The sequence below is a fragment of the Ptychodera flava genome, chromosome 5, assembly GCF_041260155.1.
Source record: "Ptychodera flava strain L36383 chromosome 5, AS_Pfla_20210202, whole genome shotgun sequence".
Taxonomy (NCBI): Eukaryota; Metazoa; Hemichordata; class Enteropneusta; family Ptychoderidae; genus Ptychodera; species Ptychodera flava.
In genome coordinates this window covers 38,302,221-38,318,537 of record NC_091932.1, presented here as the reverse complement: position 1 = coordinate 38,318,537, position 16,317 = coordinate 38,302,221, and the positions used below count along the sequence as shown (strand labels likewise).

Sequence of the window (16,317 nt, the reverse complement as noted above, 5' to 3'; positions counted from 1 at the left end):
CTCCACGAGCTTCAAGATGACCAAACAAGTGGTAGGTCAGAAAAATATTGTTAAAGTTTGAGTGTCCGAGGCGCATTCTACCTTAATGTCCGAGTACATCCTTTATGATATTTTTTTTATTTCGTTACTGGGGAGTTTAATTTGGCTTTTTAGTGCAATGTCACAATCTGTCTTTAGATTTACAAGGCAAGAAAGGAACGCTATCTTAGAGGCGCTTTTGAAAGCCTGCAGTATATGTGCAACCATGCACGGAGAACGCGAGCTAGTTTCTTGAAACCTTTGAAAGGGTCCATTGAAACACACTGAAGGTGAACACAAAGTAGGTCCTGTAGAATGCATTGCACTTCGGGGACCTTGAAACAGTCAACGGTAAAGAGCAAGCGTGTCGCAAGTTTTCTAGTGGATGTGGAATTATATTTTCCCGACGCGAGAAATACAATTATACTATGTCACTGTAGAACATTCGATTCAGGTTGTTTTACGGTATTCACTGTCATGATAAGACATTCAAGAACAACTTTGTATAACAAGAGCAAAATTGTTTGGTATGATATTTTATTTTCCAGTAAACTCTACAGCATTCAAATTTAGATTATTTAAAAATCTAACTTTTTACCGATAAATTTTGTGGGACTGAAATAATTTTAGAATAAAAGTCTACACATTTCAGGCGACTACTCGTTAGTTATGAAAAGAGGAGGTTTTGAAGAGTATGCCAAGTGCATGGCCACATGGTCTCTCACTTGTCTTTTTGTTGGACTTGATTTAACATCTGAAATTAAAAGAAAAGTGTTGCGTTAGTGAAAACGCCTGAAGAGCTGATGAATGAACAACTATTGCCGGTTTTCAGGGCTACGTTGCCTGCTGACTAAGTCGAGGGGCGTGAGTTACCTTAAATAAATCGCTACTTTCCACGACGGTAAATTAATTCACAGAATAGTCTAGTCACAAACAACTCTGTTGAAGACAGGAGGACTGCCTCCTGACCATAGGTCTTTAAATTGTTAGGGCTTTCCGTCGAAATCCCCGAAACAATTTACATTTAGAAAGCAAATGTACCATTACCAACAGACGCACTCGTCAAAGACACAAAATAAACAAGCACGCCCATTTTTGATATGAGTCCCATAATCTGAATAGTATATATGTCCCTGGAAAGCCTTTTGTGACAAAAGCTACCAACTTAGTATTATAATGATCATCTTGCCATTGACTGCTACGTTTTACCACAGAGAAACATATAGACAGAGTGGCAACACTTGCATGCCTTTTGTTCCATGGTCGTCTCGGTAGACTATTGGCTTTTCATATTAAAATGAGCTTCAAAGGTGTTAAACTTTTTGGAGGCTTTGTTTGTGGTTGATAATTACACGAGATTATGCGAAAAATACGACGAGATGGCATCGTACTGCCAGTCGCGTAGCAACCATAGTTACTTTGTGAGCTCTCAGGCCAGAAACACTGCTTCACGCCAATCAAAACATAACACGCCAGCAGTTTCATAAACATGTCCTTCCTTGACGCATGTGTAAAAGACGGTATGACTGACCGTAAACCATTGAGTAAAACCAGACAGTATCGATAAAAGACTTCAAATTTGGTTCAAACACACTCATTATATATTCATAAAAATATGAGAGGAATTTTTTAAACGGTAAAACTCATTTTCCTGAAGCTCAAAACACTCCCGTTTTCGCCAGCACGTCAATTCTGCTCAGCACCACACGACAACAACACACAAACTTTGCCGAAAATACTTTCGCTTAACAATTGGCGAAAATCCGAAAATTACCGAAGAATTCATGGTCGGCACTCTTTGGAAAAGCGAGGCGAGAGCAACCTGAGGCGAGGCGAACATGGATGGTTTAGGTAACCGCTTCACGCCTTAAACAATACCCGTTGCCACTCTATCTATCTTTCTCTATGGTTTTACAGACGTGTTTCTGACCTTCTAAAGGTTATCTTTCTCATGAAACACAGAAACCATACTTACGTCATTGAAGAGACCTTCCAGCTGTTGCCGAACGTATCAGCATCTTTAGTTAAGAAACCATCAGCTGTCATGAAATCATTGTCACGATTGCCATCCCCGTTGCCAAGGAGACCACATACAGATCCTTTCAAGCCCTCATCAGTGATGCCAACAGACAGGATGTGATTTGGACCAGACCATGTTGCTTTCAAACCATTGAATTTTGCCACGAGTACATTCCCTTCCTTGCCCATTTTAATGTTCTTCAATTGTCCGGTGCCGGTCATAGGTGTTCCATTTACCTAAAAGACCACAAAATGCGAGTCAAGGTTTTCTCTTAGTGGCAAAACGATGCTAACAAGTGCAGGGATACTTAATAGTTATTGATACGGCAATAAGAGAACGTCGCCAATGATTTATTGGCAATTCCTTGCGTCTTTTTATATATTAGAGAGTATAAAAATTGATAAACAATCTCTTTGAGGTGACAAAATTGACACAGGAGCCCCTGGTACATTTACTGACTGTATATTTATGCCGTATGCCCTAGGGGATTAAGCATTATTTCTTCAATGAAAAAACAAGAGAGATTTCCCCATCAGACATAATGCAATTGCGTTTTGATTGTCTTTACTCGTTGAGTAATAATTTTCATGCAAAGAATATATAAAGCTGAGGAACTATCTGCTCGCAAATCATTTCAAACAAGTTGGTCACACGACTTGTGATAGGAACTGTTACATTATTATTATTATTATTATTATTATTATTATTATTATTATTATTATTATTATTATTATCTTTATTTCAGGCCATCGGCCCATACTAAGAATAACATTAAAATGTAGACATTACAGCGAGAAATAAATTTTATAAAAGAATGATAAAAAACTACTGAAAATACTAATACAATACATTCCTACAATGCTGCCAGAAAGTTGAATTAAAGTAAAAATCAGAATTAACACAACTATATATTGCAGAATTCTTGCTTTCTGTTAATCTTTTGCAAAAGTTCAATAGTAACTTTCGTTGCAATGAAGCAAAATTCAAAATATTTCTTGATACAAAATTGTGACTGATACTCGCATCTCGTTTAAGATCAAAAATTATACGCAATGCATTATGGTAAGCCACTTTTAGAGTTGACATCTGTCTAGCACTGTAGTTACACCAAACATTAAGACAATACATACTATATAAAAAGCTTTTAAAAAGGGTACATTTCACAATCAGTGAACAGCAGCTAAAATTGCGTGCAATCCAATTAGCTCTAGCATAAACACATCGAAGTTGCCCATGCATATCAGCGTTGTCTTCCCCCGAAGAAGAAACAATATATCCAAGATATTTTTAAATGTTAACAAATTTAAGAGATTTTCCATATAAAAATACGATAGGAATTCTGTTAGGTTTCCAAGACCTCGGGAATATAGCCATACATCCCGTTTTAGTGGGATGAAAAACAATATCATGCTTGTCCCCATAGTTTTCACATATGTTAATTAATTTCTGTAATGCTTTTGCCGAGGGGCAAATCAAAACTAAGTCATCATGCTTGTCCCCATAGTGTTCACATATGTTAATTAATTTCTGTAATGCTTTTGCCGAGGGGCAAATCAAAACTAAGTCATCTGCATAAAATATGTGGTTAACAACTGTGTTTACCTAACAGCATCCAACACAGGCTGATTGTAGCTTTGTACTTAGATCGTCTTATTAACAAAATGTTATGTGTTTTTGATATTTGAAGTGACAGTCCTAGTTAATGCACATTTTAAGAATCCTTGGCGAGTTGTTTACCATTTCCGACAAATTGAAAATATGATTGCACACTGGGGACTGTTTCTACCGATGGTTGATTTCATCTGGCCAATATTTGAAATTTCCTGACAGAAAAGTGAAAAAAATATTTTCACGTACGAAGACGCTATTATCTTCTTTCAACGTTACTGTCTCCATACCAACAGTTATCATGACTTCAACAGTCCTAGTTTTGACTTCAGGATCGATGTATCGTACATCGAATCGAACCTTAACATCAAAGGCTGGGAGGGCGCTGTTGCAGTCCTTGACCAGAGTGTGCCAACAGAGACCTTGGAAGTTGTAGCGAAGTCCATCGAAAGTTGTGAAATGAGGGTCTCCTCTGATATCACCTCCTAGAAAATAATATGGAGAGCTGCAATCAATCAAGCATATTAATAAATGACTGTATATTTCTCAACCTGTGATAATAGCTAGCTGGATAGATAGCTAGCTAGCATAGATAGATAGATAGATAGATAGATAGATAGATAGATAGATAGATAGATAGATAGATAGATAGATAGATAGATCGATCTCACCTCCGTTCCTGAACAACTTCAATTCAACAGCAACCACATGTTGACTTACTGTCAGGAGAGAACAAAGGTTAAAGTACATTATTTGTATTCCCATCTTCCTCTCGGGTACCGTCACTATATTAGCACCATCTTTTCAGCCAGAAAATGTCGTCATCTCACTCCTTTCATCAGCTATTATTGAATTGTGATTCGCCGCTTTGTAGAGTTTCCAGTTTAAGTTACCTCGGTGAGAGACCAATATTATGTATTGATATCATCAGCATTTATGGGTTACTTTTATCGTGTACAAGTGTAATCTGTTCATTAACATATTTACAATTTGATTGTGTATAAATGCGGGTTTTGATTAGTGCTACTACAGCTACTTCTGTGGTAATAAATACTCAACGTAATTTAGGACATGTTCATCACGATTGTCAATGACTACATTTATTTATTAGCAGAATAGACTTTTGCGATCGGTTTCTATCCCTGGTACAAAGGGAGTTGAAATTTCACAAACCTAATGAGGACATGTGATTGAAACTATAATTATGAAATGTAGAAAGTGCAAGGCATAACTGTATTTCCTGATATATTATGACTAAAATGAACTAGTCACACTTCTAATTTTCGTTTTAAGTCACCACTATGGGTACAAGCTATGATGGCATAAACATGAGCTTTGATATATAACTGCTTGGCTTACTGTATCCTATAAGCCCGATTTCTTACTATATATAGATTACCACAGAGAGCAACTGCAACCCGATCCTATTTAGTTGCTTTAAGCCCCTGTAGCTGTAACTCTTGAAATTTGTCGGCCTGAAAAAAGTTTTCTATTTTCTCTGGTTTTCTTTAAATTCTACAGATTTAAAGGATATAGTCTTTTACCACTGAAAAATTGGACAAATAAATTTAAAATTTAATCGTTATTTTGATTTCCCGCCATTATTTAAACTTGGTAATATTACAAAGAAAACATAGCATATGGTGTCCCAGTGGAAAACATTCAGCACTATGCATTATATTGGACTACTCTGTTGTTTCCGTGAAGATTCCAATGCATATATGCACTGGAAACTGTGTTTTTGCTTTATTTGCATGAGGGCGCCATTTTATGTTTGGGCAAACATTTATTATTTATCTTGTTCAAAATTGCACATGTAGTCCCAGTGCACAGTCTATTCTACCGGTATAAATATCCCTCAATGAGTACATTCCCACGAATTTGTTTTAGTTTGGAAGTAAAATCACACAACATAATGCTAAAAGATACAGTTATCGGGCCTTTAACTACAGCTATCTATACCCCTGCCAATGATGCTGCAACATTAATGTGTCAAAGAAAGAGAGGGCCTTTAGCTAGGATAATATAGGACAGGGTTTCTTACACTCTTGCAATTTTCTTCTCAAAGTTGGGCTGGTTCTCATTTGTCCAAGATGGGATACCGTTTTCCTTACTGAAAATGAAAAAATTACAAATATTTAAGAAAAAGTATATCATACAGTGTTGTACATTCCACAACCAAAACAAATGTTATACGGGCAACTTCTGAACAAACGACAGATAGACAGTTAGGTAATTAGGAAGGTAGTGATGTAGACAGTTAAATAAGCAAATAAATAAATAGATTAGGTATACACACACACACACACACACACACACACACACACACACACACACACACACACGCACGCACACATCTTTGTAACGAAATTAAAGGTGCCCTTACTACTTTCCATTTTGGCTTGCATCTCGGGGCTTTGCTCAATTGTTGGATCCGTCTCCAGAAAGTTCTGAATGTCATCTAGAACTGTTTAAAGACAGAAAAATCATCAGACTGGAGATGAGGGACTAGTCAGACAGCAGACAAACCCAGATGGGCGATCACTGTGTTTGTTAGTTTATGATAAAAGATTCTTCAGAAATATACATGCAGATCTTTGTTGTTATGTAAATGTTACATATCAGACAAAAGGTGGCGTCTTTTCATTTGATTGGTTCATTAAACATGGCCGATATATGAAACATACCATAAGAATCATAAGAATGTGCTGTAGGTCATATAGAAAGTATTACAATATCACAGTTCTCGCCTCTTTTGCCATAGTTAATATGACCTCAAGTTTTTTCGCAACTTAAATGGCGCATAATTTGTAAGCAAACTTCGATTTACTTTGCAAAGAAAGCACTAGCCATGTAACATTATATTCGCCCTTGGTAGTTGTTGGTCCTTGCAATCATTCGTCATCCTATTGATTTCAAATGACATGGAACGCATGTACAAATCGTTTATAAGGAAAACTTAAATTACTTCATTAAATATGACGCGACGCTAAGATATAACATTACATTCATATTTTTCTCGATTCACTTGATTGTTTCTTATGTGTGGAGGTGTCGCAGTCACAAAGATTGTAACAACTATAAGCTTGGTTATTGAACCAATCTTTATTGAAATTGGGAATTTTGGCCGAACGGTTTGTCTGTGGCTTCTCCGCTAGGAGACTGGGTGCCGTACGTGGTGAGTTCGAACCCGATTGTAAACACCGTATTATGTTTAAATAGCATCGAATTTCGTATCCTTTGTTGGTTGTAGATTACAATGCAAAAATATTCAAAAATGGACGCAGCTCGTTGGTGCGGAATTGTCTGCTATTCTCTGTATTTAGGCTTAGCTTATTGTAAAGCGTCTTACCTTTATCCAATGCAAATTCGAACTTGTCTGGCAAGTCTTGATACCTTGCAAGTTCAGCTATCGCATCCTCGACTTTTTAAAAAGGTATTGACCATTGAAGAAAGGAAAGCGATTCAATGATAGTCAAGTGAAATGGAACATATTCACTGAAATGAAAAATCTACTCGCAGGAGGTCAAAGTCACTGTATTGGTTCTTTAACGAGATTGAAACCAGGGCATATGATTTAAAAGATTCATCGGGCATCGAATTCAAGATAACAAAACAGTGAAGAATGTGCATCGATATCAGGTGTGAGATGAATTTCACTCAGGTACTGGTAAAGTGGTATCCATGACGGCAGCAGACATTATAATGCAACACGTGATGGTCTGAAGCTCGACAAGAATGCCACGTTGCCACTTTTAAATGAAAATGTGTCAAACAAAGTGATTCCATTTTCCTTACTTTTTTCGAGTTCCCGTTCTCCTTTCTTGTCGTTTCCTGCTAACGGTAAGAAAGAAGCATGGAATCAAAAATAATTTTCTTATATGTTTTAAATATATTTTCCATGTTCGTACTTTCACTATAAGAAAGACGTTTGATACGGTCACGGTTACACGGTAACTACAATAATTGGGTGGATCCATAATGCTTAAAGAAGCATATCAACAAAATTTACATATGAAGCATCAGTCTGCTGCTGTGTGGCCGCACACTCCTCTGCTATCCCCTCCAAAAGTGAAATCCATTTAACGGTTAAGAAGTGCATAGATATATATATTTCTATGTGTATCGTTTTTTGAATATGTGCAATACATAAGCTAGTTCCAGCTCCCCATCACATCTCTGACTTATGAAGGTGCAAATCTTTTTTCTGTTGTATCTTGTTTATTTATGTAAATTATTTATTATATTATCGATTCTTTAGATATAGAACTGCATCAACAACAATGTAGTAATGACAATGGAATTTTACAAGAAATGTGAGACAACAAATGTGACACACACACATACACACACATATATATATATATATATATATATATATATATATATATATATATATATATATATATATATTGTTTTTTTAATTTCCTCATTTCTTTTTAGGTCTATTTTTGAATCGGCGGGTTGCACTAATAGGAGACTCATTTGAGTTAATAAATAGATATACCAGTACTCAGGTACATCGACATGAAAGTGCTTTAAGAGAAAGTAGACAAGTACGCCAAAAGATCGCTGTAACGCGACAAAAATGGAAGCTGAGTAAGTTATTCAAATATATTTAAGGTGGCGTTGCAAGTAACAGCCAATTTTGCTCAAAATCATTTTTTGCAAAGATTTATTTAATTTCAGTAATTTGTTAACCAAAGATTAAAATATTGTTTGTATTCACCTTTTAAGTTATCAAGCTATCGTAAGAGCTACCGTGAGAAAAAAGTTAAAATTTATGCACATTTATGCAAATGACCGATTTCTTGGCTTTTCTTTTCTCCCAACGTCAAGATTCCAAGGAATTTAACTCCCCTCTGGCTGGCTTAAATATAAAGTTTTTACATTTTGAATAAGAGGCATTTTAATTTTGCTTACCATGATTTTAATCACTTTTTAGGTATTAGTCTTTTAATCTCCTGCCATTTGAGAACGATGATAAATAATGCAAGATAAAATAGTCGTTGTTCTACATATACTCTACTTGCTTTAAGTGAAGTATTAAATTTCAGAAAATAGAATAAAGTTTTTGACTAAAAATTATTTTTATCATTAATACGAAAATTGAGGATCTACATGGTATTCATCCCTTCATCCTTCTAATAAACTAATGCTACCATATCAAACTTTAGATTGTCTGTTTTGAAAGTACATATTGTACGAGGAGTTTCCTTGTTATCTTTAATGAGAAAAATGATTTTTGTAAAAGAACAATAGGTTAAGTGCAACGTCACCTTAAATTGTTATTCTCATTTCAAAGTTTACAAAGGTGAATTGAAATGTTATGTTTTTTTGCAAAACTGGGCATGTCCCGATATTCAAATGGGCATGTCACGATATACGAATGGGCATGTCACGATATTCAAATGGGTATGCCACGATATTAGGCAATGATGATGCAGGTTTTACAAAACGGCATGTCCAGATATTCAAATCGGGGCATGTCACGATATTCAAATGGGCATGTCACGATATTCGGTAATGATGATGCAGGTTTTACAAGAGTTATGTGTGGATTGTATTGGCAGAATATTTGGTAACTTATAAAAGAACAAAAAGAACCCTACCTTGACCAAACGCCTCCCCTACCACCTAAGGAGGAATAAAAAACAGATTCGAGTTAATAATAGTTACATTCTTGGTTCAATATGAATCCGACTTGAATAAATATAAAGTCGTTCAGAAACGCTTTGTTTAAATATAAAAATATCGTTGGACGTACCTCTGTTAATTTATGCGTCACTTTCGTATATTTTGACGCGGAAGGACATACTGAAGCATTCGCCTAAATACACATTTACACTGATACATATTTTCAAATGATTGGTGTACAACGTAATAAGAAAGCGCCAACATTTGTGCCAATACAAAGAAAAACCCACAGTCTACAACAAATATTTGACACTTAGTGACGCAAGTGGCGTCGCCAAAACTGTTTTCTGTGGATTAATTTCCTCTTATATTAGGATCGTGCAATATGTCTTTCGCTAAGTCAACTCTGGTAAACTAAATCCGTTAAAAAGGGCAGCGTACTTATAATAGTAAAATGCAATACTGTGATGAACATTTTATCATGTAAATCTCAACAGATTTCGGTAATACAACCCAAATACGAATTGCTATTGAAAACGTGACTTCACCAGTAAGGGGTTCTTGATTTAGTGTGTTAGACAACGATCGAAACGAAACCGTTTGCTGTGGTCCTTTCACTAAAGGTCAGTCTAAAACCTAAATCACTTCTAGAAAATTCATCGTGTTATGACCCACTCATATAATCTAGATACAATTGTAACAATATATTATAACATATCTTTATATCGTCAAGTCAAAATATTTTATGCCTCCTTTACAGCTTTCGTAGGGCTGTCCTCGTCAAAACCAATTCGTCATAGTTACGTATTTCCTAACATACATACATACACACACACACATACATACATACATACATACATACATACATACATACATACATACATACATACATACATACATACACACACACACAACACACACACCACACACACACACACACACACTACATACATACATACATACATACATACATACATACATACATACATACATACATACATTCAATATCAATCCGACTTTTATGTATAGGATAAAGCCCAAGTACGAGGGCTCTTCTGGTATATAAAGTCCAACCCAATGATAAAATGTCGAGGCCGCAGGCCGAGACATTTTATCTTAGGGTTGGACTTTATATACCAGAAGAGCCCGAGTACGAGGGTTTTATCCGACTTAAAAACTATCGCCCCTAACTGGTATATTTTCGTTTTCAATGTGTTTACGTCAACCGTCCCCTTTGTCAATGTAACATGTTTAGGATATGAATTAAAACTTTTATTTGTGAAATAGCCTCCCAATGTAATGGAACATCCTATAAATGCCCTAGGGCACATTATATAAATGCCCTAGGGCACAGCAGAGTTTGTGTTGCAGCTGGTTTTCCGCTGTGTTACCAAATTTTAATATTAAAACGTACCAGATGTCTACAAATTATGACATGTTCATTTTTGATTGGACAGTACTTTACTACGGCGCTGTCATTCGTTTCTGGAATTTGGTGACCAAGGCTTTATGAGTAAATAAAACACCCCTGAAATTGAGCACTCTGATTGGTCAATCAACAGTAGATAGTTTTTTAAATATATATATATATATATATATATATATATATATATATATATATATATATATATATATATATATATATATATATATATATACAATAAATATGAGAACACATCAAGTATGTTTGGTACCTATTACTCGAGTTTCACGCATACACGCGATCGTCAGATAGGTAGATTTTATTGTGTGAAATTTGCTTCAGGTGCTTACATATAAGTATCAGGTTGGGTCAAACCATTTGGTGTTGTGGGTTGGATTGAAATTTGACAAGTAAAATTTGTTTTCGTGTCGGCACTTGGAGACCAACTCGGAACGCTTGTTCAAAAGGCTAGATTTATCTGCATTGATTATGAATAGCTTCTCTGTAAGGCAAAGGTTGCATTTCTTTGACACATTTGAGTAACTACTTGCTTTTGATAGGATTGACCATGATATATTAAATGGTTTGTCCTGAGATTTCAAGTGACAGACATATTTTGACAAATATGTCTGTCACTTGAAATCTCAGGACAAACCATTTAATATATCATGGTCAATCCTATCAAAAGCAAGTAGTTACTCAAATGTGTCAAAAAATGCAACCTTTGCCTTACAGAGAAGCTATTCATAATCAATGCAGATAAATCTAGCCTTTTAAACAAGCGTTCCGAGTTGGTCTCAAAGTGCCTACACGAAAACAAATTTTACTTGTCAAATTTCAATCCAACCCACAACACAAATGGTTTGACCCAACCTGACACTTATATGTAAGCACCTGAAGCAAATTTCACACAATAAAATCTACCTATCTGACGATCGCGTGTATGCGTGAAACTCGAGTAATAGGTACCAAACATACTTGATGTGATCTCATATTTATTGTAATATTGCTCTGCATCCCTGCATCGAGCACTTTACCCCTCTGAGAAGATAACAAACAAGTTTTGGTATATATATAATATATATATATATATTATATATATATATATATATATAATCTTATATCGCATCGATAGCCTGCAAATAAACTAACATATGGAAGCATAAGGTCACTGTGAAGTCCGTAGTATTTAAGGTAAGTAGATGGAAACCATATCCTCTCTTGCATGTGAAAGTTCACACTTTTTACATAAAATGAGTACGGTGGTAATTTTTAAAAAGGGTATGTGGGCGATGATCGAACTCAATTTTTTTTCCAATAACTCGTGGATTTCATGCATACCTCTCCATCTGGTAACGACAGACCTAGCTGAAATATTTTAAATGTAGTGGCAGATTAAAAAATCAATGCTAACTATGTCCAACTAGTGCACCATCTGCGGATGACAATAAGGTATTCATCTTTGATATATACTCCACAATGTGAAATACGACCGTTATGGCCAATAGTAAACAAATCTTGAATTGCTATTGGTTACTTTTCTATATTTAGTAAACCAGATGCTACTTTTTAAAAAGGTTTCTTGTTCATTTATCATATCGATTTTTGTCGATTCGAATTTGAACATTCATCAATGACTCATTCATATGTTGTTGTATGGAAAACAAAATCCAATACAACAGCACACATCTTGTGACTGACTGTTATCATCTTTATTTGAACCCATTTCACCAACTGTACGTCAGAGTAATCAAACTATAAAGTAAAATCATGACGACTAGTGTCTCAAACACGTGGCAAAAATGACATTATCATTATTATTCATGAAATTATTGATCCAACTGCCACGTGCATACACTGTAGAACACCATCCTAACTTTTTCACCAATGGTAATAGCGCTGATCGCAAATTTAGGTTTGTTACTAAATATAGCTGCACGCGCACGACTTCGGACAACACTGCCTAAATTTCGGACAAATTTTGTTGTTGCAGCTGGTAGTCTGAGACATAAATTCATAAGAATAAGTGTAACTTTTAGTAATCATTGTAACACCAGCAGATTTATTTCTTCGTTTATGCGAAAAATGCGGGCAAATATTTATATTTATGCATATTAATGAGAGAGATCAGTGACGTCATTTGCGATCAGCGCTATTCAAATATTGCCAGAGATGTTTACAACGCATAAGTTCTAATTTTCTATTACGCTAATTACCCTTTTATAGAGAAGGCCTACTTCTCATATAGTTTGCTGTTAGTCAGCATATCGCACAGGTTATGTTTTCAATTGGATATTATGCTTTCTACACAGGTATCAACAAGAATTTAGTTCCTAAACTAGATAATTATCGCTCATTTTGGGACAATGGGTTGTCTGTAAGCTAGGTCTATGGTGAAAAGTCTATTGAAATATTGAACAACTCAACCATAGCTAATGGTTTTCAAATAATTACAAAATTATAAATTTCCGAATGCAAATTAAACTTTCACATCCGTTTACCCGTCTTTTTTAGCTCACAAGAAGATAAAATTCATCATTTTGAGTCAAGGGCATCGACAAAATTGAGTGCGTGTACAAATAAAGGTCGCCAGCATTCTGATTAGAAATCTGTACAAGTGTTTGAACCTGGCCAGGCAGTTACTATTGATTATTTCGCTCGTAATTACGGCGATCACTCATTGGTTACGAAGAGATCGTCAAAACCAAACGCTTTGAACCACACAAACCCATAATCAAAATAAGAGGGCCAAAGAATACCTTCTGCCGACCGTGAATCATTTCTGAATAGCATTCGATTTTGGCGGCAGCAGGTGTCGACGTTTAAACAAGGACAATCGTTTTACACACGCCAGTGTAAATATGTCAAAAACGTCCCATTGTTCAACCTTGTGCCAACGGAAGCGAATTCAAAGTGAAGAAGCGTCGATAAGTAGCATGTGCAATAGTAAATCGATAAAACAAAATTTGGACTCTGAGTTTTACAAGCTCAAATTCGCTTCACTAACGACAGATTTACTATTTACTCTAGCGTTAGCTGATGGTAACATGCTGTATCGATTAAAACATTATTTGCCTCTTAATCGTACTTTTTTCGTGAAGATAAAGCATTGATCACAACGAAGTAGCTTTGATTGCAATAGGGTCATCATATCAATAAACTACGGTCAGTACAGATACGTCTGTTAAAAGATTAATGCACTATTTTGCAAAATCTTCCATGATATTCATGAACAATTTGTTTATCTCTTCCACACATTCGTGAAAATGAACTGAAAGATTCATCTTAGGTTGAGCCTTAATAGTTTTGTCAAAAATACACACAATATCCAAGATACCCCACGCTAATATTGTACAACCATTCTGTAAATTCAACTATACCGGCCCAGTTCATGTGTCGATTTTCGTATCGCCTAGTAATCTCTCAATACGTGAAACTTAATTTACGAAATTCATTTACGAAATTAAATTTGTTCTTATTTTCATATTGCTCCGAGCCTCTACATCGAAAACTTAACATCCCTTTTGGAGGAGACTGACACAGACACAGACAAAGACAGGTAGGCACAGACAGACAAAGTCAGACACAGACACCTCTGCTTTTCTGTGTGTGTGTATACATACATACATACATACATACATACATACATACATACATACATACATACATATCTATTTTGTTTTCGAAGTTATCACTTTGACCTGGACACGTCTGTGGTTTGTCCCTACTTTCATTCGTATAATATCATACTGGACTCTGGTGAGCTCCTCGCAATTCAGCCATTTCCCTCTCTTTCGACGCAAAGTGGAGTACGACTTTACAGCTTGAATCTGTAGCTCAAGTTTCTCTTCTGAAGCCGATAAGTCTTCTATTTAATTCTTGTTCCAAGAATTTACTCTTATATCAGATAATAACTTTAATAATTCGTCTATCAATTGATCAACGAGTCAACAGCAAATTAACGAAAAAATACTCACATACAGAAGGACTAGAATTACAAGATACTTCATCTTCTTCACGGTCTCAGACGCCAAACTCTCGGTGCAAAGATTGGTGTACAGGCAACCTTCTAAACCAAGAAAGATCGTCTGGATGAGAGCTGCGATATGGAGTTGCTGTAAGCTTTGCGAGATTTTATATGCAAGGCAGTTCCCATTTAACTCATGAAGGCGGGATAATCATTTCTGTTTGACACATTCCGACGTTTTCAACTTTCATGATTATTCGTCCGAGTTATTTGTACTGTAGATCAGTCATCGATTGGACGGCAAACATGTAGAACAATAACGCTGACAAACGGTATCTTGTCGAACGATGGTACAGAAGCACAGATGTGACCATTTTCAATTTATTTTATGACCATTAAAGTACATTCTGTCCATTTGTGATTGTTTCCCCCCAAATCACGTCTGTAAATAACAACCGCGGAGAAAAGATTGACGTTTTTTGTGTACCTTTATATCCGATTACACGGTAGGATGGTGGTAAATCGTTTGGTTTTCTTTTTATACGATCATCTTTGTAGTGAGGGATTATGCATGTGCAAGTAACACCACACATATGGGCCCCCTCACTTGTTTATATCATAACATGGCAGTACTTCTTCGAGCTTATATGGCACTTGTGATTGCTTGTATTGGTAGTATTTATCGATACGATACGTTGATGTAACCAATAGCCTTCCCCTCAAGAGTTCCTACCATGTAGCTTTAGCAGCAATGATGTATTGCTCTCTTATAGAATGATTTAAATATACGATAGACCTTTTTTAAAAATGTTTCATAGATCGTGCCACGGTATTGACATTTCATTCCTTTCAGGGAGTCAAGCAAGCTGTGCGAATAAGAATATGGCTGACCTTCAATGAATAGTGCTCTGGTATGGAAGGGATTTTATACAATGAAGGAGGGGACGTCTGGTGAATTCAAAACGTTCGTGCATTTAAGATATTAATTTCTTCCAAAATGCTTGCACAGAAACTGCTGACGCTACAGATTATTACGTGTTTCCAAACAGCTTGTGAGTGTACAGTCAACAACATTATCATCAAATGTTACAGTTCGACCCGACACTAATGTTCACCTGTCAGTGATCAACATACCTTACTGTAGGAATTAAAAACCTTGTTGACAGGCCGAAAAAATTACATTTTTCATGTCATACACATATTGGGCAGAGCAATATGTTGCGAAATATCAAACAGGCTACGCAATGATATCCCTGGCCAAAAAGGCTAGAGAAGGGACGACCACTTGAATTCACTTAATGGGAATTTGCATGCAGTGGATGGTCAGGATTTTTAAGAATGCATCCATTTTATGAATGGCATGCATAATGTCTCTGTATGGATTTATGGCGTTATTATGACGTATTTAAAGTCATATCGATTTCACTTTTAGTGATTGATTTTCCCATTTAATGAACACGATGTACACAGACGGTATGTTACAAGAACGATCTATTCTTGATGTTTTTAACAGCGACTTTTTGGGGCCTAGATGTATTAAATTAAGTACTTTTCTGTATAAGTTATTAACCTGAAATCAACATAGCGCCAAAATAAAAAATACGCCATTTACTCAGTATATGATGGGCTTTTGATAAAAACTTT

The 16,317-nt window shown here is 35.8% G+C and overlaps 1 protein-coding gene across 1 annotated transcript; it reads right to left on the bottom strand.

The window, feature by feature from the left end:
• Positions 1–538: 538 nt before the first annotated feature.
• LOC139133851 (BMP-binding endothelial regulator protein-like) lies at positions 539–14,851 on the bottom strand. The gene is made up of 10 exons (XM_070700611.1): positions 14,684–14,851; positions 9,259–9,283; positions 7,445–7,483; positions 6,999–7,070; positions 6,033–6,113; positions 5,691–5,759; positions 4,318–4,365; positions 3,896–4,131; positions 1,994–2,274; positions 539–772 (listed from the first exon to the last, which is right to left on the bottom strand). Exons 1-10 carry the CDS (start codon positions 14,714–14,716, stop codon positions 766–768), a joined length of 891 nt encoding a protein of 296 aa, XP_070556712.1. The 5' UTR covers positions 14,717–14,851; the 3' UTR covers positions 539–765.
• Between the last annotated feature and the right edge of the window lie 1,466 nt (positions 14,852–16,317).

Coding starts and splice junctions, on each gene's coding strand:
- LOC139133851 (XM_070700611.1), bottom strand. CDS start 14,716: ATGAAGTATCTTGTAATTCTAGTCCTTCTGTAT. Junction 9,284..14,683: donor TAATTCTAGTCCTTCTGTAT/GTGAGTATTTTT, acceptor ATTCCTCCTTAG/GTGGTAGGGGAGGCGTTTGG. Junction 6,114..6,998: donor CGAATTTGCATTGGATAAAG/GTAAGACGCTTT, acceptor GTCTTTAAACAG/TTCTAGATGACATTCAGAAC.